Raw genomic sequence first — 24,971 nt, 5'->3', positions numbered from 1 at the left:
CCCACCATGGGCAATAGAAAAGTCACTGTTGCAAACAGTGCGGCGAGCAACATTGTCATTATTTTTGACCCCTTTTAGGCAGGGGTACACTTTAGGGTAGACTGGGGTGACATACATTTTATATTTTCTTTTTTTGGAACACGCTGCCATAGCACTCGCTCTCTGTCACGCACTTGCTCTCTCTCTCTCTCTTGCGCACTCGCGATCTCTCTCTCGCTCTTTCTCGCTCTCAAAAAAATTGATTTCCAGGATATTGTATATAATTTGCGGGCATCAGGGAGCTACTATTAATATGCGGGAGACTCCCGCAACTTCCGGGAGAGGTGGGATGTCTGCACTCTAACACACTACTATGAAATGTTTTTCGGACTCTTTGCTTTGTTATAAGCACCATACAATTTTCTTTTCTTCTTTCTTCAATGCAATGGAGCAAGGGTTACAGCAGGACAAATCTTCCCCCTCAGAAAGAGAGACGTGTGTGCCAGCAATGCCATTTGCTTAAAATACTTAATATTTTTCCACAAGTTATCCTCACTGCTATTTGTACCAAACATTACTAATATGATGCAGTTCGTCATCTGTAACAAAGGAACTGGCCCAGGTTAAATTCTAAATTGGCCTATTCATCAATTGTTCATGAACTCAGCCTGTAATTGCCAGGAAACCACCCAGTAAAACACAAAGACCCTGAACGGCACTGCTGTCATCCTTGTTTCCTGGGGGCCAGGTTGGGACACTCACCATGACAGAAGTGTGAAATACACCATGATCTATTGGCAGAGGTTAGCTCTGGGGCAGAGAGACTGTTTCACCCAACAGCTATGTGGACCTTAGCCAGCAGCCACATCAAGAACTCAAAACTTGTTTACGGAGGAAAAAAGGAATTTAAATCTGAGTCAAGATCTTAGTTCAAGCTTGTGACTCTTCTGGAGCACATTTATGGCTTACGTTACCAGTGCAATCCAGTTCCCTTGTGTACTAAGTACCAAACAGATGTTCTATTATACCTTACATCTTGTCTAGTGTCCAGTGTCATCCTAAACGTGGATCATTGAGTGACAGCTATAATCAGTTTGTACTGAGCCAGAGATAGTTACCTCTCTGGAATGATTTTATTACCAGTTTTAAGAGGGCTCACAATATTTCAAGACTTTACATTCTCTCAGAAACATTCTGTCTTCATAATTTTCTGTGTTACAAAATCCCTTGTACTGTACATCAGCATCATTACAAAACAACAGCTTCAGGCATCACTTTGAAAATCTGTACATCATATACAAGTTTATGCTACATTCATATTCTTTAAGACTTTGAAATTTATTAGTATTGATATTTTGATGGCAGTCTTGAATAACAATGATTTAAAGTCTTTTTCATTTTAGTTTAGTTGAAATCTGTAATGTTGCCTAGCAACAATGAGCTCTATTAAAGTGGCAGAATGCTTGGTCTCATCAGTACCACGTTTCAAATGCAGCGCACTATAAGATAGTGTTCCGTTTGATCTGGATAACTCTAATCCAGTTGCGGAAGGGTAGCATCAGTCTGTGGTCAATTCACAAGGAATTTCCCCTTTGTCTCTCGCTTCTTTGTAGATCCTTCTGAAGTCCTTATATCGGGGTGCACAGCCTAGTTGGACCTCACCAAAGTGCATGCTTCCTGTGAATAGGAAGTCCCCTTCTCCTTCCTTGACTCCACAATGTAGCAGTGTCTTTATATGTCCCAGCCATTTCCCGCTCTTCCCGATTGGCTGGAATACCTTGTTCTTTTGTCTGTATATCTTGTCTGCAAAGATATCTATCCTTGATTCTTCTTGTTGTTGATCATGTGATACAGAACGAATGGTTCCTCTGATCACTAGGAAAGAGAACAAAGGCAAAGTTTTCCATTAATAAAATACAAAGCGTAAAAAATAGTTCATTCATTCATTATGTGCCATGTCGTCTGATGTGGGCGATCATGGTCTTGACCATGATTGCTCATGGCAAATTTTTCTAAAGAAATGGTTTGCCATTGCCTTCTTTTGGGCAGTGTCTTTACAAGATGGGTGACCCCAGCCATCATCAGTACCTTGCAGAGAATGTCTGCCTGGTGTCAGTGGTCGCATAACCAGGACTTGTAACATGCACCAGCCGCTCGTACAACCGTTCACCACCTGCTCCCCTGGCTTCACAAGACCCTGATTGAGGGGGCTAAGCAGCTGCAACATCTTACTCAAGGGTGACCTGTGGGCTAGTGGAGGGAAGGAGCGCCTTACACCTCCCTTGATAGAGACACATCTCCACCCCACCACCCAAAATATGTCAGTGACAAAAGTAAGCCATTTATTTTTTTTCCAGTTCAAAATCTAATTTCATTTTGGACATTTTCATGTTTAGGGAATAGCCCCTCCCTAAAAGTCTTCCCAAATATTTTTGTGTTTCTTAAGTGTAGCCCTTCTTCAAATTTCCTTTCCAATAATTTAAAATTATGTCCTTAGGTTCCACATTCCTAATTTAGTTTTGTTTTGGGTTTATCATTTCATATTTTATGCTAATTTGCTGAAGTTCCTGTTCCTGACTTGGGGTCCCATTATATGCACACTTCATTGCCCATCTTTACACATATCAAGTATGTTGTTCATCTCTGCATGTCAAAAGCAAGTCCTCCATTTTCTTAATCATGAGAAGAATGGTAATTCAATGGAGAAAGAAGTAACCCATGGCAGGAGGTGAAGCTTGGTGACTAGACCCATCATGTGGAATGTTGGAAAGTGTATGGTAATGCACTTTGGTGGAAGAAATAAATGGGTAGACTATTATTTAAATAGGGAGAGAATTCAAAGTTCTGAGATACAACAGGACTTGGAAGTCCTCGTACAGGATACCCTTAAGGTTAACCTCCAGGTTGAGTCAGTGGTGAAGAAGGTGAATGCGATGTTGGCATTCATTTCTAGAGGAATAGAGTATAGGAGCAGGGATGTGATGTTGAGGCTCTATATGGCACTGGTAAGACCCCAATTGGGAGTACTGTGTGCAGTTTTGGGTTCCTTATTTAAGAAGGGTTGTGCTGACGTTGGAGAAGGTTCAGAGAAGATTCACTATAATGATTCCAGGAATGAGAGAGTTAACATATGAGGAACGTTTGACTGCTCTTGGACTGTACTCCTTGGAGTTTAGAAGAATGAGGGGGGACCTCACAGAAACATTTCGAATGTTGAAAGACATGGACAGAGTGGATGTGGAAAAGTTGTTTCCCATGGTGGGGAAGTCTAGTACGGGAGTACTTAAGGATTGAAGGGCGCCTATTCAGAAGAGATGCAAAGGAATTTTTTTAGCCAGAGGGTGGTGAATCTGTGGAATTTGTTGCCACGGGTAGCAGTGGAGGCCAAGTCATTGGGTGTATTTAAGGCAGAGATTGATAGGTATCTGAGTAGCCAGGGCATCAGAGGTTATGGTGAGAAGGCGGGGGAGTGGGACTAAATGGAAGAATGGATCAGCTCATGATAAAATGGCAGAGCAGACTCGATGGGCCGAATGGCCGACTTCTGCTCCTTTGTCTCATGGTCTTATGTGGTAACTCCCAGCTGAAGGGTGACTGACTTAATCAAAAAATCTCCATTCTGGAAAATACTTGTAAAGCATTCCCCTGACTTGTGAGATGTGTGCCACATATGGATGTTACTGACAGTGCTAACCCTAATGGTACCTTGAGTGGCTTGCTAGACCAATTCAAGGTGCAATGCACAGTAAACCGAAGTAGTGGATGGGTCTGGAGTCACATATAGACCAGACCAGTTTAAGGATAACTAAGTTCCTTTCCGGAAATAAATTTGTGCAAGTAAAATCAAATAACTATTACTGAGAACTCAAGTTGTAGAGTCATTGAAAACGACCCTCAACTGTGAACTGTTTCCACAACCTACAGACTTATTTTCAAGGACTCTACAACTCACGTTCTCAGTATTATTTATGTATTTATTTATTCACAATGTCTTCTTTTGCACATTGATGTTTGACAGCTTTTATGTACAGTGTCACAAATTCTATCATATTTCTATTTTCCTGTAAATGCCTGCACGAAAATGAATCTCAAGGTAGTATAGGGTGACGATAATAATTATTATACTTTTGACATGGACAGGCTTTAGTGAACCACTCACTCACTGGAGCAGGCATTCCCAACCTGGAGTCCCCTTGGTTAATGGTAGGAGTCCATGGCATAAAAAAGGTTGGGAACCTCTGCACTGGACTATGTGGTGGGTTCACAGTCATCATCCTTGAGATTAGTGGTTCCTGTTACATAGCGAGTGTATAAAAGACTCTATATACAGTGAATGATTTACGCAGCTGCTGTAGGGGATAAATACTCTATTTATAAAAGAGCATACCTCAATGCATTCCATTAGGAAAAGTAACATCTGTACAGAACCAATAGTGAGAAGGATAAAGTGCCACGTAACAGCAATCACTAATTGATGGCCAGTTTCTGTAATACATGCTGTAACTGTAGACAGTGCTCAATTAGTTGTTATAAAACACTGAGATATTTTCAGTGACGAGTGGGAAAGGTGTAGCCCCAGTGGATATTGAGACCACTTAGCTCGGTAGTCTCCAGCCACAGCTTGCTTCTTAAAGCTAGCCTACAACCCTTAGTGCTGGCCATTAATGCTCTTGTGTCGCACTGTACTGAAAGATAAACTGCAAGAAATGGGACGTACGAACACTCAATGCATACATGTGATATTTATACCAAATGAAAGGAGTTCAAGGAGGATAAAAATGGATTGTGGTAATATCCAAATTACAACTTGGTATAAGATGCTTGCACACAAACTAAAGTCAAACTCATGCAATCATTTTAGCCTCAGTGAATGATTATCAAAACGTCCTAGAGTACCTTGAATATCAAATTGTACCTGATGTTGCTCATTGTCCAAATGCTAAAATTGGAAATTGCTGAGTTATCTTTCCCAAAAGAAAGAATTAGCAATTTAATTACCCATGGAATGGGTGGGACAGACTCCTTTTTCATGATTTACAAAATAGATTTTCAATTTGTTCCAGAACCTACTTCCTCTAAGCTTTTGAGCAGAGCTCAAAACTCGCAGGGTTCCAGCACAATGCATTCCATCACTCAGCAAGCTGTTCGCATCTCACCAGCGGGTGTTCATTGAGAAGCAGTAAAGCAAGATGCACTTTCCACTCTTTAATGATGTAGCCTAATGTGTACATGAAACCTGCAGTGTAAACAAAAGCAAGCAGAAAACTCTGCCTTTCTTCTTTTCCTTCCTGCAGAAGGAGTAAAGACAATGGCCAATGATCATTCTGTGTCCACTTTGAATCCAAAACTCCTTTAAATTCTACAGCTTCTTTGTTCAACATACAAAAGGTATAGACAATCACAAAGTCTTTAGTCAAAACAAATTATCATCATGTTAAATTGTGGTCTCCTAAATCTCAATAATTACTTCTATTCTTTTACATTATTTTATTTGCTGTTCGGCATTGATTTGATTTTGATACACAATATGTGGCTTATTTAGTCTGATGTGGCATCTACTAATTTATCTTGGATACATTCAAGGACTTTCCACAGCACTCTGGGGCAGAAAATTCCTAATTCTCAGCACCCACCTTATCATTTTCCCTCAGAATCTTACATACTTCAATAAGACCACCTCTCATTCTTCTCTCCTCAATGGGTTCAGACCCAACCTCAGACACTCACAAATCAAACACGATTTCCTTTCAAATTTTTCTTCACTCCTCAACCCCTTCCTTCCAGGAATCAATGAGGTGAACCATCTAGGTACATCCTCCAAATGCAAGCACATCCTTAAAAAATGGAGACCAAAATTGTCTACAGTACTCCAGATTGCCCCTCATATCTTAGGCTGACTCACTTTTTATGTAAGGAGCCCCAGATTTCTCCATACAACAACATTTTGTAGTATCCCATTAGTTTTCATTCATTCTTCTGTCCTCACATTTCCCCATATTTTCCTCCATTTACTGACTAGTTGTCCACTTAGTTAACCTCCCTGTATCCGTATGCAGGCTCTTTGTGTCCTTTTTGAAGTTTCCTGGCCCATCAGTTTTTGTTTCATCAACACATTTGGCCACCGTACAAAGCCCGTTGTTTCTAGCCAACAACACAGATTATAAACCGTTGTGGTCCTGGTTCTAACCCTTATACCCCACCATTAGTTACTGACTGCCTATTTGACAATGACTTATTTATGCATTTACTACCCCTTTATTCATGCCAAAATATTACCCCCAATCCATTGCACAGTTATCTTCTGCAGTAATTTTTATGTTGCACTTTAGCAATTCAAGTGCACCGCATCTGTTGGTTTCTCCTTCAATCTGCCACGTTTGTTACTTCTTCCAAAACACTCGCAAATTAATCAAAGTTATTTCCATTTATTCATTTGTTGAGATACAGTGTGGAATAGGCATTTCCAGCCCTTTCAGCCACGCCACCCAGCCATCCCTGCTTTAATCCTAGCGTAATCATGGGACAATTTATGATGGGCAATTAAACTACCAACCAGTAGATCTTTAGAATTCTAAAGAATAACAACCTATGCATTCACCATTTTCCTTTAAGACACTGGGATACAGCCAGTAGATCCATGGGACTTGTTGGCCTTTGGCCTCTTATGTACACCCAGAACATTTTACCAGTTATAAGATTGTTTTAAGTTGCTCCCTCACCACGGCCCTTATTCATTATAATGATATTTTCAGTGTTTTCCACCATGAAGACCAATTCATAATAATCAATGTTCTCTGCCCTTGCTCTACATAAGAACATAAGAAACAGGAGCAGGAGTAGGTCATCTGGTCCATTCAATAAGATCAAGGCTGATCTGGCCATGAACTCATCTCCACCTACCTGCCTTTTCCCCATAACCCTCAATTCTCCTACTATGCAAAAATCTATCCAACCTTGTCTTGAATATATTTACTGAGGTAGATTCCATTACTTCATTGGGTAGAGAATTCCACAGAGTCACCACCCTCTGGGAAAAGCAGTTCTTTCTCATCTCAGTCCTAAATCTACTCCCCCAAATATTGAGGCTATGTCCCCTAGCTTGAGTCTCACCTATCAGTGGAAACGATTCTCCTGCTTCTATCTTATCTATCTCTTTCATAATTTTGTATGTTTCTATAAGATCTCAATTTCCCCTGTTAATTCCTACCCATTCTTTAAAGTATTTACTACATCTATTTTTTTTTAAGTAGCTGTACTTTTTTAAAAAGTCTGGTTTTAAATGTTACATTATTTTATTTAGAGATATAGTGTGAAACAGCCCCTTCTGACCCAATGAACCGTGTCACTCAGCAACCCACCTATTTAACTCTGGCAGACAATTTACAACAACCAATTAACCTACTAACTGGTACGCTAACTTTTTGTCCCCCTTACCCTTGCCTCTGCTTTTATTCTCCAATCTGGCCTCTTACTTCTTCTTCTCACCTGCCTATCAACTTTCCCTGGTACCCCTCGTCCCATGATCCACTCTCACCTCCTGTCAGAATCCTCCTTCTCCAGCCCTTCACCTTTGCGGCTCATCACCTTCCAGCTTCCTACTTCATTCCCCCTCCCCCACCCACCTGGCTTCACCCATCACCTTCCAGCTTGTACTTCTCCCTGCCCCAGACGCTCTTTTTCTGGCATATACCCATTCTATTCCAGACCCGATGAAGGGTCTCAGGCCAAAGCATCAACTGTTTATTCATTTCCATAGACGCTGCCTGGCCGGCTGAGTTCCTTCAGCAGTTTCTGTGTGTTGCCTTGGATTTCCAGCATCTGCAAAACCCCTTGTGTTTATACTCTGTCATACAGTACAGCTATTGCAAAGGGGCCAGTTTACGATGCCCACGAATGACTTATTACTCTTATTATTTATTACCATCCACAGTGATTTTCAAGTCAGTATCATTCCAGCGGTCTGAAGGCTGTAGTGGTCTCAGAGCTCACAGCGCCCTGGGAAGATGCAGTCTGCGAGATGTATGAGCTGAAACATGTAAGATACGCTGAGCTGGCCGCAGATACCAAGCCGTGTGGATGGAAGGTGCAGATCTTCCCTACAGAGGTTGGCTGCAGAGAGCTCGTGGCTTCTTCCATGGTCAAATTGCTGAAGGGTTTGGGAGTCTGAGGCCAGGGCCAGTGACAAGCTATAAAAGAACTCTCAGAGGCAGCCGAGCAAAGCAGCCACTGGTTATGGATGAAGAAGAGTTACGGTAGCTGGGCCCTAAAATGACCCATGGGTGGCCAGGGTCACACTGTTGAGCCCTCTGGAGATGTAGTGGGCTTAAACTGATGAAACATCTAAGAAAGGGGGTGCTGGGAAGTATCTGCCACCACCAAGCCCCACCTCAAGATCTCGACACTATGACTCAAGTTAGGATCTGCTTATCAAAGAGATGAAACATCTAGTGCTATGAGCTCAAATTCACCATTACAACATCCTTTCTTAATAGAGCTAACCCATTTCCTTCTACTTCTGCCTATTCTTAAAAAAAATGTCAAATACGCCGAATATTCAGTTCCCCTTATTCATTGAGCAACAGTGTCACTGAATCATGATCAAAGTGATTGACAAATACACTTACCCAGATCACTGGTGCAGGCAGCGAGGAGGACTTCCATGTCATTGCATGGACGACAAGAAGCTAGAAAGAGAAAAGCAGCAGATTAAACCTTGAAGCTCTTTACAAATAAATGCAATTGCTTATTTATTAGCAAACACTGCCTTTATATTCCAAACGTGAGATTCAAAAGGAAGTTTCTCAGTACACGGCAAGGAATATTTCATCTCAGTGTGCTTTTTAATGTGATATTCCTTTTCTCATTATGTTGCTATATGGGGGGGGGGGGTGAGGCTTCTGCACAAGATCAAAGCAAGTTGCAGAAACCTGCAAAACTAGTCAGCTCCATCATGGGTACTACCTTCTGTAGTAGCCCGGGCATCTTCAAGGAGCAGTGCGTCCTTCATTAAGGATCCCCACCACCCAGGACATGCCCTCTTCACACTGTTACTGTCAGGAAGGAGGTACAGAAGCCTGAAGGCACACACTCAGCGATTCAGGGACGGCTTCTTCCCCTCTGCCATCTGATTTCTAAGTGGACATTGAACCCATGAACACTACCTCAGTACTTTAAAATAAAATGTTTTTGTACTACTATTTTAACAACTATTTAATAAGAGGCATCCATTATTCTCGTGAGACCATGGATTTGCACCTTGGAAGGTTTCCAGGGCGCAGGCCTGGGCAAGGTTGTATGGAAGACCAGCAGTTGCCCATGCTGCAGGTCTCCCCTCTCCACGCCACCGATGTTGTCCAAGGGAAGGGCATTAGGACCCATACAGCTTGGCACCGGTGTCATCACAGAACAATGTGTGGTTAAGTGCCTTGCTCAAGGACACACACGCTGCCTCAGCTGAGGCTCGAACTAGCGACCTTCAGATCACTAGATCAACACCTTAACCACTTGGCCACACGCCAATACAACAACAATTTAATAGACATATACATACTTAATGTAACTCAGTTTTTTCTCTATATATTTATCATGTGCAGTATTTCATTGTACTGCTGTCATAAAGTTAACAAATATCATGACATATGCTGGTGATATTAAATCTGATTCTGATACAGTAGTATTTATGAAAGCATTCTGCCCAAAGAACGTGAATTAGTAACAACATGCCAAAGAGACCATTACCAATGTCCCACAATTGTCTGCTGGCAAAACCTAAATCTAAAATTGACTAGATTAACTGTACAACATTTCACTAGCATTAACTGTAGGTATGGAAATTAATTCTAGTCCTAGTGAAGGTTCTCGGCACAAAACCTCAATCGTTTATTCCCCTCCACAGATGCTGCCTGATTTACTGAATTCCTCCATCATTTTGAGGGTATTGCTTAAGATTTCTGGCATCTGCAGAATCTTGTGTTTTTTAATTCTAGACTGCAGTGTTGCTCCCACATTAGTACAATCTAGATACTGAAAGCTAAACATTCAAACTGAAGTGGTCATAAAGCTGTGTATATCTACCATTTCATTATTTTTTGAATGTCATCAAAAGAGACATGTTTTCACTAGATAGCCAGTGTAAAAGATACTCAAAGAATCCCAGAAATTTTTTCAAGAGAATTCAAAAATGGTACATACATTTGCCTTCTAAAAAATAGAAGGTTCAATTTCCTTAAGGAGTTACCTGATCATTCTTATATCATGCCAATTTTGAGCAAGTTTTGCAATGTGCACCTTCATTAGAAACAAATATAATTATTTGCATATGAAATAAACTCCGACATTATGAAATTGTTTCCTTCCTCCACTTATGCATGCAGTGAATTTGCTCATTGGGCACTTTACCCGATTACCAAATGGGCTCTAGTTAACTTGTGAACCTAACAATAGATTTCTAATCTTTGTCAGAACATGAGAAGGTAGCAAATGCTTCAATGTGGAGAGATATTGTTTCCAGGATGCCAGAGGTAATAACTCAAAACATAAAGATAGTACAAAAGTTTTGATTTAATCAGCTATATTAATATTTCATAAAGCTCCCTATTTAATAAAGAGGTCAGGAAGAATTAACAGAACAGAATAAGTGTGTATGTTATTCATCTGAGATTTCAATGAAGTGCTGTGCAGCTCGGTGGATAAAGATATTACATATTTTAAAGATGCAGAAGAAAAAGCACATACTCTTAATTCATTTTCAGAGAATGAAAGAGGTCGCCGTGATCTCCATATATTGCCTTGAATGAGCCAAAAGGCAAGCAGGTAACAAAACTGTATGCATTCCTTCTCTACCTGCCCCAAAATTAGAAATCACAAGAAGGTAACCTTGGTTTCTACACAGTAAATGAAGTAGCAGATCATGGACCTCCAAAGCGTGGATACTTGCAATTCAGAGATGTTTCCAGTATAATGTGAGCATTGTCCCAAGTCCAAAATGGAATTTTGCTGAAGATTACTTTACGGATACTGACAGCACCCCGCGGTAATCTGACTCAGGCCCTAACCAATGCTCCTGAGCTGGTGTATTCACTGCTTGACAGAAGGATGTAATTACACCATTCTGCACAAGCCAGCACTCATGTTGCAGCTGCTTTGAATGACTTGCCCTCTGAAGCTATGTTACTGAAAGTACACGATGCTGCTAACAATAGGCAGCACTTGTTGGCCAACATACTTCGTGAGTAGGTGATCCCGAGGGGCAGTAACTACTCATCGTCAGAATGCCATATCATCCTCAGCAGCTCATTCAGATTCCCCAACCAGTGCGAACTAACAGGTTAACAGAGGGAAAATCTGCAGAAAACACATGCTTATCAATAAAGTTACCTTAAGGATTCACATTTCTGAATACAAAGTAGGACACCATTTTGTTCAAGTTTTCCCAAAGTCTTCTATTTTTAGCATGTTACTCTCCATGTAGAGCTAGTTACTTTAATTCTCAGATCGTTAGGATTAGAAAGACTGGTTATTCAGAAGGGTAAAATAACAAACATTTTAGAACAGTGATGCTCTGCTGAAAACTATTATGTTTAAGATCTGGCCTATTTAAAATTTATGTGAAACAGCATCCATACTCATGAGAGCATTGACTAACTTCTGATGATGTATTTGCAAAATGAATTGTTGTCCGCTTTGATGAAGGCTGACAGACTTATCACTGTGTCTTTATGGTATTATTAATTCTTACTTCCCCACTTCCACACCACATCCCCTACTCTTCTCAGAGATTGTTTACTAGTAGATAATGGGAGATCAGACCATTAAACAAGTTTAACTGCTTCAGGCTTTAAATTCAGCTCATGAATAATCATTCTCCTTAGCTACCCACAATACCAAAATAGAGCAATAGAACCCTAAAGCCAAGAGACATGACAAATTTCAAAAGAAGTGCAAAGCTAGCATTCCACTTTGGAGCTGCAGATTGCCAAATATATTCCAAACAAGCCAGAAAAGAGTATCCTTCAGAGAAAAATGTTCCCAAAATAGAGTTCATAGTACAGAAATAAAAATAATGGCTAGTTCCTGACTGAAACTTTACTGAGATGGCCTCAAATTCAAGTTGAGCTCCTCTGGAAACTTTACTGAATATGATTTTATGTTACACTTTCTTAGAATACAGTAGAAAACTACTCAGCCAATAGAATCTGTGTTTGCTCTTGAAGCAGTTCCATTAATCACAAGCACAACACCAACCCTATTTAAGCAACACACATCAAAGTTGCTGGTGAATGCAGCAGGCCAGGCAGCATCTCTAGGAAGAGGTACAGTTGACGTTTCGGCCCAAAACATTGACTGTACCTCTTCCTAGAGATGCTGCCTGGCCTGCTGCGTTCACCAGCAACTTTGATGTGTGTTGCTTGAATTTCTAGCATCTGCAGAATTCCTTGTGTTTACCAACCCTATTTATATCCATTCAATCTATTCTCACACATACCCATCAACAGCACTTATCTTCTATCTACACTGGTGACAATTTACCTCATAGCCAACAAATCTCCAGCAATATAGCATAAGACATGAGCAGCTGAAGTGGAACCCACCCCTTCACACGAAGAGCATCCAAACTCCCCACAGACAGTACCGGAGGTCAGAATCAAACCTGGGTCACCGGAGCTTTGAGACACTGTGTCCCACTCGACTGTGCTTGAACAGGGGGCACAAATTCTTTTGGATGCCCATTTTTAACCATGTTTTAAAAGCACTGCACGACTGGAAACTCAGCTCAAGTCATCCCTTCAACTTAATCCATCGTATCAATGTAAATATACAAATAAACTAAATAGTCACATTTTGTGCAACATCAACATTGTGTTGACATTTTTCAAGTTTTCTATGCAAAATTACAGTACAAAATGTGCTCAGGATTACCTTCCTGATTACCCTTGTCCCTGGCCACAACTAGGATAATCGAATTGCCTTTGATCCCAAATTTCCAATCTCCCCCAGGCATGAACCACTCACCACCATCCCATAGCCCCCTCCGCTCCCCCCTCCCCCAACACCTTAAACACCACCTCTTCGCTGGGTCGCCTATGAACAGAGGCCACTTGGTCAAAACAGTCAACACTTTGTAAGCTACTAGCCATACCCTGCCCGAGCCATGAACTTCACAGGCACTGGAGAGAAAAGCAGGATTCATCGCGCAGAATAATACTGCTCTGATCAACTTCTGTGCAAGTAAATAAGGAGTTAGTTTGATGCCATCGATTAAGGTGATCAAAATTAAAATCTACAGTGCAAAGCAGCAAATCCTGATGGTTGCACAAGTAATCACTAAAAAAAACACTAACTTAAAATTTTGAGTCCAGTTTGTTAATTCTTACACGTTCACATGGCATCGCAGTGGCTATGATAAAGACATTCAGCCAAGATTATAAGCGGAGGAATCTTGTTAGTCTTCTCATCAGGATGACCGCATATGCAAGAGCAATTGTTCAGGCATAGAAAACTACTATTTTTTATATGCACATCTGCAAACTTGGTTGCAAAAAGTATATGTCATGATCAATTTGCATTAGGGAACTGTTAATTAAGTCATAAATAAACTTGCTTCAAAGATAGTGACTTAATTTAACTTATCTGGTCCCAATTTCATATTGTTTGATGTTGAAAGGCAAGTACCAACTTGAAAGACATTATAAAGGATTCCTCAAATCACCATTTACCATTACTATTCAAAACAAACACACCATTAATTTTAACTGCTGCCTCTGTCCAAGTAAACAGAGGTCTTGTTTGTACAACAGCTGTAAATCTGTGGCTGTTCTGAATGAACTGCAGTTACCAGTAAAACTTTGCCATCCAAACCCTGTGGGACAAGTGACTCTGAACTTTAACCCATAGTAACAACTTCCGACTCAAAATATCAGTTTACGTTGTACATCTGAAATAGGACCCTGGGGAGTCTAATCTGAGCACTGGCTTGAAACATGGACCAAGTCAATGAGGTAGCCTCTTTACCGGAGAAGTTACAAGCAAGCCTCTAAAATAAACCGCTGTACACCTCCAACCAGAGGGGCCATGACAAAATATAGATTTCAACAGTAATTAGATAATATTGTCAATCAAAATGAAATGGTGGTGGGTGAGGAAGCTCCAAGCTAGGTTTTTGCCACATTGGTAGAAGCACTGAATATGCAACTACTGATTTGGTTTGTGTTATTCAAGATCACAAAACAAAGCATGGGGTCAGCCAGTTACAACGCTCGACAAGAGATTTCTTCACCAGAGGCACATGAATCTCTGGTATTTTCTACCCAGGAGAATCGTGAAGGCTCAATTGCCGAATGAATTTATGACACAGGTGAACAAATCTCAGATAACACAGGACTAAGGGATATGGAGGCAGAGCAGGAAAGTTGTGCTACGGTAAAGGATAAACCATGATCTTATTGAAAGGCTAAATGCTTCAATTTCTTGTTCTTACTGTGGGGCATCTCCATAGTCAGATTTCACCCCCTCATCACACTCATTGGAATATCTGTACTTGATGGCAACACTATTGAGACCTTAAGCATCGCAGCAATACACATGGATGCTTAAAGCTGTTCAAACAATGAGTTTTGATTAACTTAATAAGAGGAAACGGTTTCCATTGGCAAATGGAGCAGCCACCAGAAAGTCACAAATTGTACTGCTCGTGCAAGTTACAAAGACGTTTAGATCAGAAAATACTTCCCCTTTTTCTTACAGCCCTTAGCAACTAAGTGACAATGATCATGATTTCACCCACACTTCAGTCTGTCAAAATTAAAAATTACTTAGCCTCTTTTGCACACGAGGAAGTTATACTGTATCAGCATTCATAAATATTTTAACATTGCCAAAAATATTTTAGGCTTGTTACATCTCAGCTGGAATCCAAGTTTCAAAATAATGTTCTAGACTTATTGCATGTAACTCTCAAGATGAAAACTGTAGATAAATTGTCCTTTGAAATGCATTCTATAAAAAGAGTGAGTTTTGATATAGCCCCTCTAACTTGATTAAATTTGATTAAAGTCTGTCACGAGCCTCTAACTTACTCAGTGATTATTAACCAACCTACTGACTTCAACTTAAATGTCCTGTTGAAAAATTAACCTAAGTAATCAAACAACTGAGTATTTGTGCTCAAGTGGAAGAAACCCAATTAAATTTAACGACAACTTAATGTGCATTGCAGACATAGATGTTCAGGGTGGAGAAAGGTGTGAAACATCAACTAAAAGGAGAGCAACACACACAAAAAATGCTGGTGAACGCAGCAGGCCAGGCAGCATCTACAGGAAGAGGTACAGTCAACGTTTCGGGCCAAGACCCATCGTCAGAAAAGGGGAGTATGTTTTCTAGAAAACAAAGCTAGCTTGCTCAGCTACTAAGGCAAAGGCATAAAACTTGTTTTCTTCGAGTCAACCCAATTGTGAAAAATAATTAATCTTCACCAACTTACTGATTGTCTGAGATCACAAACAAGAGTAATTGCATTCCACTATGTACCTCGTGCCTCCAGAGTACTTCTAACAACCTATATGTTACATTACTAAACCTATACTGCCAAACACATTAAAATGTTTAACCATTTGCTTCTGATATGCTCTCTGCACTTGCAAGGTCAAAACAAACCTCAGGACATTGTTAAATGACCCAAGTCTAAAGATAGTATCAAAAAGCTTAAGAGCTGACTGATCATTATCATCATTATTATTAAGATTATGCATCAGTTTATGGAGTTTTATTCTGGGTCAGTAATAAGGAAAGATTGAGTAACAAACTGAAAGAAATTTTCCAGCAATACACTGGATCCAAGAGTTAAGACCTGGAGTGTAGACTGCTCAGCCCATCACAGCTGTACTAGCTCTTTGAATAAACTATCAAGTGAATCCTTTTTCCTAATTCTTGCCTCAAATCCTTTCAAGGATTCCCCAAAAATATTATACTGTAGGCTATACTGTACACTTATTTATTAACCTTTTTAAAAAAAAGTTGAATTCTATCTCACTTTATTGCCTTCTATTATTCAGATGGATTTAAATGCGGGTCTTCAACTTACCAGTAACTGGAACAAAATGTTCCAGTTACCTTTGCAAAACTTTCTACATACTTATCATTGAGTCACAGTTATCAGAGATACACCATGGAACTAGGTTCTTCAGTCTATCACCATGCAACCATCAATAAACCATTTATATTATCCCCAATTACAGTTGCCAATTAACCTACCAACCAATGTGGGAGAAAACGGGAGGGAGGAAATCCACACACAGCCTCAGGGAGAGCACAGAAACAGGACCAGGGATCAGGATGGAACCTGATTCTCTGTAATGGTGAGGCACTATGCTGCCCTTAACATCCTTACCCTAACAAAAATCTTTTGTAACTTCTAGCACACACTATTCACTAGCATGTTGTAAGAAAGAAGCACTGAAGACTTAAGAACTCTCACCAAACTGGAGCCAATGAAGATGTAGCAGATAAAACATTCCAATCTCAATTTGCTTGAAATTCCACTAGAACTTTAACCATGAGTCACTGGACTTGGTGAATAAAGTGATTCAGTGGAAAACATAACCACAAAATGATTAAATTCCCACTTTGTTTTTGGATTATGTAAAACGTTTTACCACAAAGCCCTGTGAAAAGCAGCCAATTTAAGCAGTCACCATCTTTCAATAAATTCAATTGTGGACAGGTTATACTCAGAAGTTACCAATTATACACAATCAAAGTAAATTCAAATGAAGAACAAACAGGGTGAAGGCAGCAATTAAATAGGACATGGTGTGTTAAAATAAAACACAATTATGGCCTTAACCTACCATTACTTGACAGGCAATGGCTTGTGATATTTTATACTTGTTCATATTATCAACTGATCACCAACTTAATCCTTATAATAAACTAAATTAATTAAATTGTACATGGGAAGAGCTGGAGCTCCAAGTTTCAAGAGCCCTTGCTGTTTGATGCAAGTTTCATTCTGGTAACACACACAAAATGCTGGAGGAACTCAGCAGGCCAGGCAGCATCTATGGAAAAGTCTTTTCTCTTCTTTCTGGTGTTCGGTGAAAATTTCGATAGTATACAGTATTTCTTCTTTAATTACCACAAAAGACTCTCCAACCAAAATATACTACATCAGGGAGATCTTGTTAAGTAAAACCCAATTATGATGAAAGCCCCATATTGTCCTTAGTGAGAGGATGGAAAGATTGGTTAGGTTCCCACCCAACACTGATGATGATAGTTAGCAATTGATATCCGAGGAGTGAAAGTAAGGAAGAGAATAAATAAACTTTCATTTCTGTAGCACCTATCAAGTCCTTAAGACATCTCAAACTCAGCCAATGATATGCTTTCACAGTTCTTTCCCATCTTGGGAAGTCCTCAGGATCAGAGGTAACATGTTCTACTCCAGTTCAGTGCATTCTGAGAAGAGTGAAGAGGCCAGTGTGGGACTCACAATACACGACCTGCTTGACAGGACAGGTAGGTGAACAGTTTGGGTGTTATACTCCTTATTCTATTTATGCAGGGCTTCTCGGAGCTCAGCTATTGGATAAAAGGTTCTCAGTGCCAACCTGAATAGTACGCCTCTTCTTTAAGTAGGCATTGGCCAGAGATTTCCAGAAATTAGTGGGGAGTTTGCACTTTTTCCAAAGGAGGTCCACGGTTAGCCTTAAATCTTCTGCTGTCATCTTGGCAGTATCTTCCTGTGACAGAGCTCTGAATTAGAATGCCTGTTTTGGGAATCTGGTATTGAGAATGCAGCAAACTGCTGCACAATGGAGTCAACTGCATATAACTATGGCCTCATTCCTGGAGATGCTGTCCTGATAGATGACACGGACATTGGTTTTCCTTATCCTGTAAGTGGATTTGTTGAATTGACAGTATTTGCTGCAGGTATTCTTCATCTATGAAATCACAGGGGCTGCCTGGTAAGCAATCAGCGTTTCTTTTTTACCGTGTTTAAGTGCTAGTCTTCAAGCCCCCTTTCCCTCAGACAGCTGGTCCACACTGGTGTACTGAAAGCAACAGCTAATTCTGTTGTTGACATCTGACTTCTTGGAGAGAGCTCCCAAAGAGTGGAAAGATGTGCATTTTTTCCAGACTCCAGTCACAGGATTCTTGTGACCAAAAGATGCTGTCATGCAAGCAGTGGATGTGGGGACAGGAAGGGAAAAAACATCGGTGGATGACCTTTGTTTTCAAGTGTAAGACACACACTCACATACTTGCATGAATGAGCCCCGTCTCCGAATGCCTGCATATTCAAGGAGGTCTGCATTTGGCAACTCAAGTAACCATGCAAGGTGACCCCCTTTCTGAATGATGCAAATCTAGAATGGAGGGGAATTTCTGCAAGCATCCAAACTTAAGAGTGTTTTTCAATTTACAGAATCAAAGCCTTTAGTGAGGACAAAAGTGGCCGTGGACAATGGTCAGTGCTGTTGCCTACATTCCTCTTCAAGCCCACAACTCTTCAACCATTGCTGATAACTTTCCTTACAGCAGATGGATGTGTCTCATTGACTGGGATAAACAGACAGCTTGACAAACGCCTGAAGGCCAAGGTCCAACAGAAAACCTGTGGCCTGAAGAACAGATGTTGGCAGAAAGAGAGAAGCGGCCCAACATCTCACTGCTAACCATGAGCCCAACTCACAGCAAACATCATAGTCCAGCCTTGCCACCATCCTTGACCAACAAGTTGAAAAAGTTGTTGAAAAAGCTCTACCTGGTCAACCAGGCCTCAGGTGATGATGTATATACCTGTTTCAATTCCAAAGCCTGGCGGGGAGGAACTTCAATTAAAAGATTCATCACCTCATCTCTATGGGAAAGGGAGGGCATATCAGAAGAACTCAGGGATGCAGATAGTGTCACATTTGTAATGCTGGTAAATGTGGTGTTGAACCTACCCTGTGGTGGACCTCAAAAATGGGCATGAGGTAAACATGATTAACTCACATTGACCAAATTATAGCTGTTCCTGACAGCAAGGAAACTTGTTTTTTGAAACTGTCTCCTGTAATAAAAATGTGACCATTAATAACCACATTAAGGTGACAAAACAAGCAGAAAGCTGATGTGTTGAAATGCAAAAAAATACACATGGTTTAACCATCTTCCTAGCAATGGCAAAGAAATACATGACTGATTCCATACAAAAGACTGTAAATTCTTTACAGACACTTTAGTATAAACTGAATAAACGTTTCATATTGAACTTAATTTGAATTTACTTTTTCAATATACTGTTCACCCAAGAGTTTACATTAAAAACAAAAGAAATAGGAGGCCATTCTGCCCCTTATACTTACTCACCCATTTTATATCATGGCTGATCTTCCACCTCAAGCCACTTTCCACCACTAATCCCTGTTATCTTTCCTTCTTTAACACCACACTTTCTTGAAAGTTACCCATCACATAGCCTGACTCTGCAAAGGCAGATCTCAGTCACTAGCACAAGGATATAGACAGCGGCCGATTTAATGACATGGCCCAGGATGGTAATCTCATTGAACTCACATTAAAACTGAAACGATTAGAAAGCATTTTACAAGTTATATTAATTATACCAAGGCAAGTCTAAGTGTGTGTGTTACAAATACTTAAGATCAGCTCTCAAACAGACACATGATGAACTGAGAAGCTTCCCACTTTAGATCTGGTTCTATTAGATACAAACAGATGTCAAGAGCTACATTGAACAATTCATTCATTTTGGAATAAAACCATTTCAAGCTGCTTGGCAACAGCACTAAATAATTTTCATTTCCTGACTTGGATTAAATAGCCCCCCATACTTCAGTCTTACACTGCACTTCAGAGCACTTTGAGTACTGCTTTCCCCACCACGGTGAATTGGGAACAGAACACTCATTCCCAAAGTCCTCGTCCCTATTCAGATACCATAAAGGAAGTGTACAAAACTTGTCTTTGCTCACTGGAAGGGCAATTTATGGAAAGTAAAGCATATAGTTATATGTGACAAATATGAGTTACTGCTTTTGAAAACAGCAGATGCAGAAAGCCAAGTTTCCACTTGGAAGCAATTTTCCTAAAGACTTACTATCTGAAACAAGTTTATGCTCGAACAAATCATCCATTTATGTTTTTGTAAATTTGACTGAATTTCTAATTGGGTTTGTGCAGGAAGCTATTAATCATATTTCATTGTTGAAACACAACCAGTTTGACCAGCAATGACTTCAAAACAGTCTGATGTGAAAGCGCCACCTATTGGTGGGTGAAATAAAGCTAAGAATGTGACTGATGCACATCATCTTAACTTATTTTACGGTTGATTTATGGATCTCTTTTCAGAATTACCCCATGTACTGGAATTGCAATAGGTAGCAGTGTCTCGGTACATATTACAATTTATTGCAAGCTTATTCTTGACACAACATACTAGTAATGCATTTGTTGATGCATAATAATACCCAAGTTTGTTGTTCTTTTACATAGGAGAATAAAGACATGTGTGCAAAAGAAAATATTTTTGTACTTGGTATTCTCAGTGTCAAGAAATGCAAGCCAGTCCTAAGGTTTTTCAGAGGTCAGCGTGTTAAGCCCCATTTAACCCAAGTAACTTTAAAGAACAAATCAGTTTTCAACCCACTCACCAAAATTATTTATAGTTATATATTGCAGTAAACATAGTGGGTACTCTGATTTTGTCTGGCACTTATTAATTAAATGAACCAGACTTATTCAGTATTGCTGGTTGAGCAGTACCCGAATGTTATATTTAATTTTTCACACACGGTCAGGCAAATGAACCTTGCAGCATATTGTGTACTCAAGTTAGTTATCTCTGTGCAGCTAATCCTGCAATACCAGTGGATGCCATTCTACATGACTCCACAATTCAGGCTATCTAAAACCTCCAGCTGAAAGAGAAAAGTTGATAGTGAGGCTAAACAGAGTAAATAATTGAAGCCAAAAATAAGTCAATTGAAGGTTACCCAAACAGCCCATCATCTGTTTCCATATCAGTGTTAACTACACCTGAATATAATGAGCACATAAGCCGCCATCAAGAGTTACTCCCAGTCAAGACTATAATAGCAAGGTAATAATTCTTTCACCATTTATTATTTAGATTCCTAAAACCAGCAAGTAATTTGCAACAGAAATCCTGAATATATGACTTACCTGGTGCATTGTGTAAATCTGCAACAGTCCTATCTTTAAATAATTCATACTGAAAACCAGTGATTTTTCTGCTTATGTCCATCTGAGGGGTGGCCTGGATAAAGAGTGCCCCTTCATCCATGCCGAAACAATATACTTTGTTAGGGACGTGGTCCTCTTCAGTCACAAGTAGTTTCAGATCACCAGCCTTTTCTAAATAAATATTAGCTCCCCTGGAATCTTTGAAAGGCTTAATGCAGACAGTCAAGTTTTTGTAAGATGATGCTAGATTGGTTCGTAAATTAACCCTCAGGGCTCCAGTAGGATACAACCATTCCAATGAACCTTCAGAACAGCGCAGGTACACCTGTTCTACATCTCTGGAGTGAGCATTATGCGTTAAACCACTAGAAGAAAAACAGAACAAACAAAATTAAAATCTACACAGTGAATACCTTTGGGTAATTTCCAGTGAAGATTTTCTTGTAATAATCCCTTTACATTCTTTTTTGGTACCTCAAACTGCAATGGAAGAGAGAATCCAATAATACTTAGTGATTTTAGAAAGAAGCACATTAGAAAAAAAGTGAACTGAAGATAACAATGCCTTTAGTGGAATGCATCCAACTTGCAAAACCAAACTACCTATTATGCATTATTATGGATGGCTCTCTCAAAGAAACAAAATAACTGCTGCTCTTGAATTGGGTTTTATACATCCTAGATGACCATTTTGATCTCTATTCTTTTGGATCCTGTATAAACAATAGAAATTTTGCAATTGTTTTTCAAACCATCATAAGCCTTCATAATCCATCTCAGAAATTAATGATTCAATCAGTCAGTATATTTTTCCTCAAATAAATTTTTGTTTGGAATTTACCAGATCACATTGGCTTTCACATAGTATATTGTCTACTATTTGTAACAAAATACATTTTGAAACACTTAATTTTTGGTAGTAATTTTATAACTTTTCAGGTGTATGCCTGTCATTTTTGTGGATCTAGAATACACTAATAGCAATTAACAGTACTGGAATGATATTATTGTATGAACCTTTGGTATGTATATGTCCGCAGTGGTCAGGTTGGTTTAGATTGTTTACATTTTTGGAATAAGTGAACTTTAAGAAAAATCAAGTACAAACAGCTTATCTTTCCAATTAAATTGTCAGGGTATTCTCATCATATTGCAGTAATCCATATTTAAGTGGTCATTATTTTGAGTTGATTTATCTCATGCTTGTAAACGCATTGACAGATAACGGGTCAGTTTTCATTAGCTTTGGCAAACTTTTCCTGGGTAAAGTAAACTTGCTTTGTCTGGAGAACGTCTCAGACCTCCCAGGATTTAATCACCACATGTCAAATAATACCTACAAGCACGCACAAAGGTTTTGAGATGAGCAAACAAAATAGCTTCAATACTTGACTAATTAGCATGAAAATAATTAGTTGGGATTTTTTTTAAAAAAAGAAAAGGCTGGAAAAGGTAGCAAAAGTCCAAATATTAATATTTTGCTTAAAATGCTATACATTTCACAGCAAGATTTCTATGGTGTTGCATTAACACACACCGCAGAGTCCAATCAAACAGGAATTGCAATATTTTCCTATCAGGTTATAAAAGCAAGGCTCAACTTTGGATGAACCACATTTTTGAGAACCACCACAGCAAAAAAAAAAGATTCGGTTAAAGGTTTAATAAAAAAGAGGCGTTGCACTTTCTGTCACTTCAATTTTTGCTCTCCACAGCACCCATAGGTGACAGCTCCCTCAGAGTTCTGGTGTAACCTTTTCTACATTCTGTTCAAGTGGACCTCCGTTAAGCCAGCACCCCTCCCAACCTCCGCATAGGATGAATCCTCCCAAGATCGGGGCACTGTATTCAAGAGCCGGTAGCTTATTGAGAGATCGCCAATTTGTCTTCCAGGCAAAAGCTCTTGGAAACAAACTGCCGTTCTGTGTCGTTATAGAAAATCGATGCTGCCTGCGCCTTCACCCTTCAAAACAGCAGTTACTCACGGTGGCACCTTCACCCAGTGAGTCATGTGCGTGAACAGAATTGGGAAACGGCAGTGGGTGGCTGGTGTTTCATTGAAACTTAGAGGAAAGAGGACTTCTGAATACAAAATTATTATTTTAAAACGTACTTAAAACATACAACTATGCTTATAATCACAACTCTGCCACCTTGTAAAGTCTTATTTTGATCATTTAAAAGGCTCTCCTGATTAAGTACTTGGAAGTGATGGGTACGTTTCTTCCAGCGGGGAGAGGACCGAGAGTTAGTTTCCACTGCTTTTTACTTTGGAACTAAATCACAGGATAGAAACAGCTCATTAAACTCACGAGGTCGAGATAGTCCTTTATCCAATTTAAACCAAACCTTAAGCAGGAACTAAAATAATTAAAATCTAAGGCTTTTGAAAAAAGTTCCAATGCTCCTCGCTAATAAGTAGTTAAATGTTTTATCTACCCAAAATAAAACCTCCGAGGAACACGTAATCACAGCAAATCGATATACGAGTACATTTAAAAAGTGTCAAAAACTCAACAGCCAATGCAGACCATTTTCAAACACTGGCCAGATCTGGCACCGGTTTGGGGTCAATACGTCCTCCCTCTAATCCCCAAAAGCACCAACACGGTGGGCTACTGGAGAATCACAGGAAGACAGGCTTCTTCCCCTGGCTAGTCGTGGCATTCCGGTACAGGTCCGGGAGGTTGACCTCTACCGTGGATCCTGCGTGTGGTTTTGCTCGCTCTCCCCCTACCCCCACTTTCTCTCTCTCTCTCTCGCTCTTTCTCTCTGTGTGACAGGTTACAGGTTAGTGAGGTTACTGCTCACCTTCCCTTCCAACTGCACTGGTTGCTCGAGTACTGCGAGGTCGCCGCTCTGCAAACCAGGAGCACCGCGATCAGCGAGTCCAACGCTGTACTTAACATTTTCTTTTCTTCAGCTCTCCTCTGTTCCGAGTGCCAGGGGGAGAAGGTGGTGTGAAATGAAATCCCAGAAACCTCGAGGACTGGATGCTGCTTCTCTCTACATTATGGTTTGGGTTGAGGAGTGTTCACTGAGCGTGTTGTTGTTGCAGCCCGCCGCGCTCTACTCCCGGAGCTGAGGCATGACAGAGCATCACATTTCCTCAATGCAGCAGTTTCTGTGTAGTAAGACTCCCGGCTCCACGTCACGCGGCTGCATTGCAGCTGATAGCCAGCCCGGCCAGGCTCCGCTCCGCCTCCTCGCAAGGCTGCCGCCAAAACCAGGCTCGGATCAGCGACCGATGCACGCAAAGTGCGGGAGCAATTCAGCAGGTCGGGTCAGCGACTGTGGAGGGACATCCGAAACGTCGGCAGTTTATTCCCCTCCATTAATCTTCTGAGTCCTCCAACATTTTGTGTGCGTTGCTCGAGACTTCCAGCATCTACAGAATCTCTTCTGTTTTCGGCCTTTTCATTCGGCTCCCGTACCACAGCTTCCCATCTCATGCGTCCCGATTCTCCGCCAGAGCCTTCGCTCTTTGGCTAAATTTGAAGGATTTCTTCCCCAGTTCCACCTTTGCTAGGTTTTTACAACATAGTACAACAGTACAGAAGCAGGCCTCTTGGCACCTGCGCTGACTATGATGTTAATCTAACTAATCCCATCTGCCTCCGAATGGTCTGTAGCCCTCTATTCCCTTTCCTGTTCAGGACTGTCTAACTACCTCTTAAAGTTGTTCTTATCTGTTTGCCTCGCACATCTCCCTTACATTTTCCCCTCTCATCTTTCAGTGTTTGAAATGTCAACCCTGAGGAAAAAGACGCCGG

At 40.4% G+C, this 24,971-nt stretch overlaps 1 protein-coding gene across 1 annotated transcript; it reads right to left on the bottom strand.

Annotated features, from left to right (window-relative positions):
- Positions 1-1,072: 1,072 nt before the first annotated feature.
- metrnla (meteorin like, glial cell differentiation regulator a) lies at positions 1,073-24,340 on the bottom strand. Its single transcript, XM_072242084.1, has 4 exons — positions 24,010-24,340; positions 21,178-21,563; positions 8,604-8,663; positions 1,073-1,854 (listed from the first exon to the last, which is right to left on the bottom strand). The coding sequence occupies exons 1-4, from the start codon at positions 24,105-24,107 to the stop codon at positions 1,538-1,540; spliced, it is 861 nt and encodes a 286-aa protein (XP_072098185.1). The 5' UTR covers positions 24,108-24,340; the 3' UTR covers positions 1,073-1,537.
- Between the last annotated feature and the right edge of the window lie 631 nt (positions 24,341-24,971).

The sequence above is a fragment of the Mobula birostris genome, chromosome 24 (assembly GCF_030028105.1).
Source record: "Mobula birostris isolate sMobBir1 chromosome 24, sMobBir1.hap1, whole genome shotgun sequence".
In the NCBI taxonomy this organism is placed as follows: domain Eukaryota; kingdom Metazoa; phylum Chordata; class Chondrichthyes; order Myliobatiformes; family Myliobatidae; genus Mobula; species Mobula birostris.
Note: the sequence above shows the minus strand (reverse complement) of the source record. Positions and strands in the feature narration are given on the sequence as shown.

Coding starts and splice junctions, on each gene's coding strand:
- metrnla (XM_072242084.1), bottom strand. CDS start 24,107: ATGTTAAGTACAGCGTTGGACTCGCTGATCGCGGTGCTCCTGGTTTGC. Junction 21,564..24,009: donor CAGTGCAGTTGGAAGGGAAG/GTGAGCAGTAAC, acceptor TTTTTCTTCTAG/TGGTTTAACGCATAATGCTC. Junction 1,855..8,603: donor TGCCTGCACCAGTGATCTGG/GTAAGTGTATTT, acceptor TCTCTTTCCTAG/TGATCAGAGGAACCATTCGT.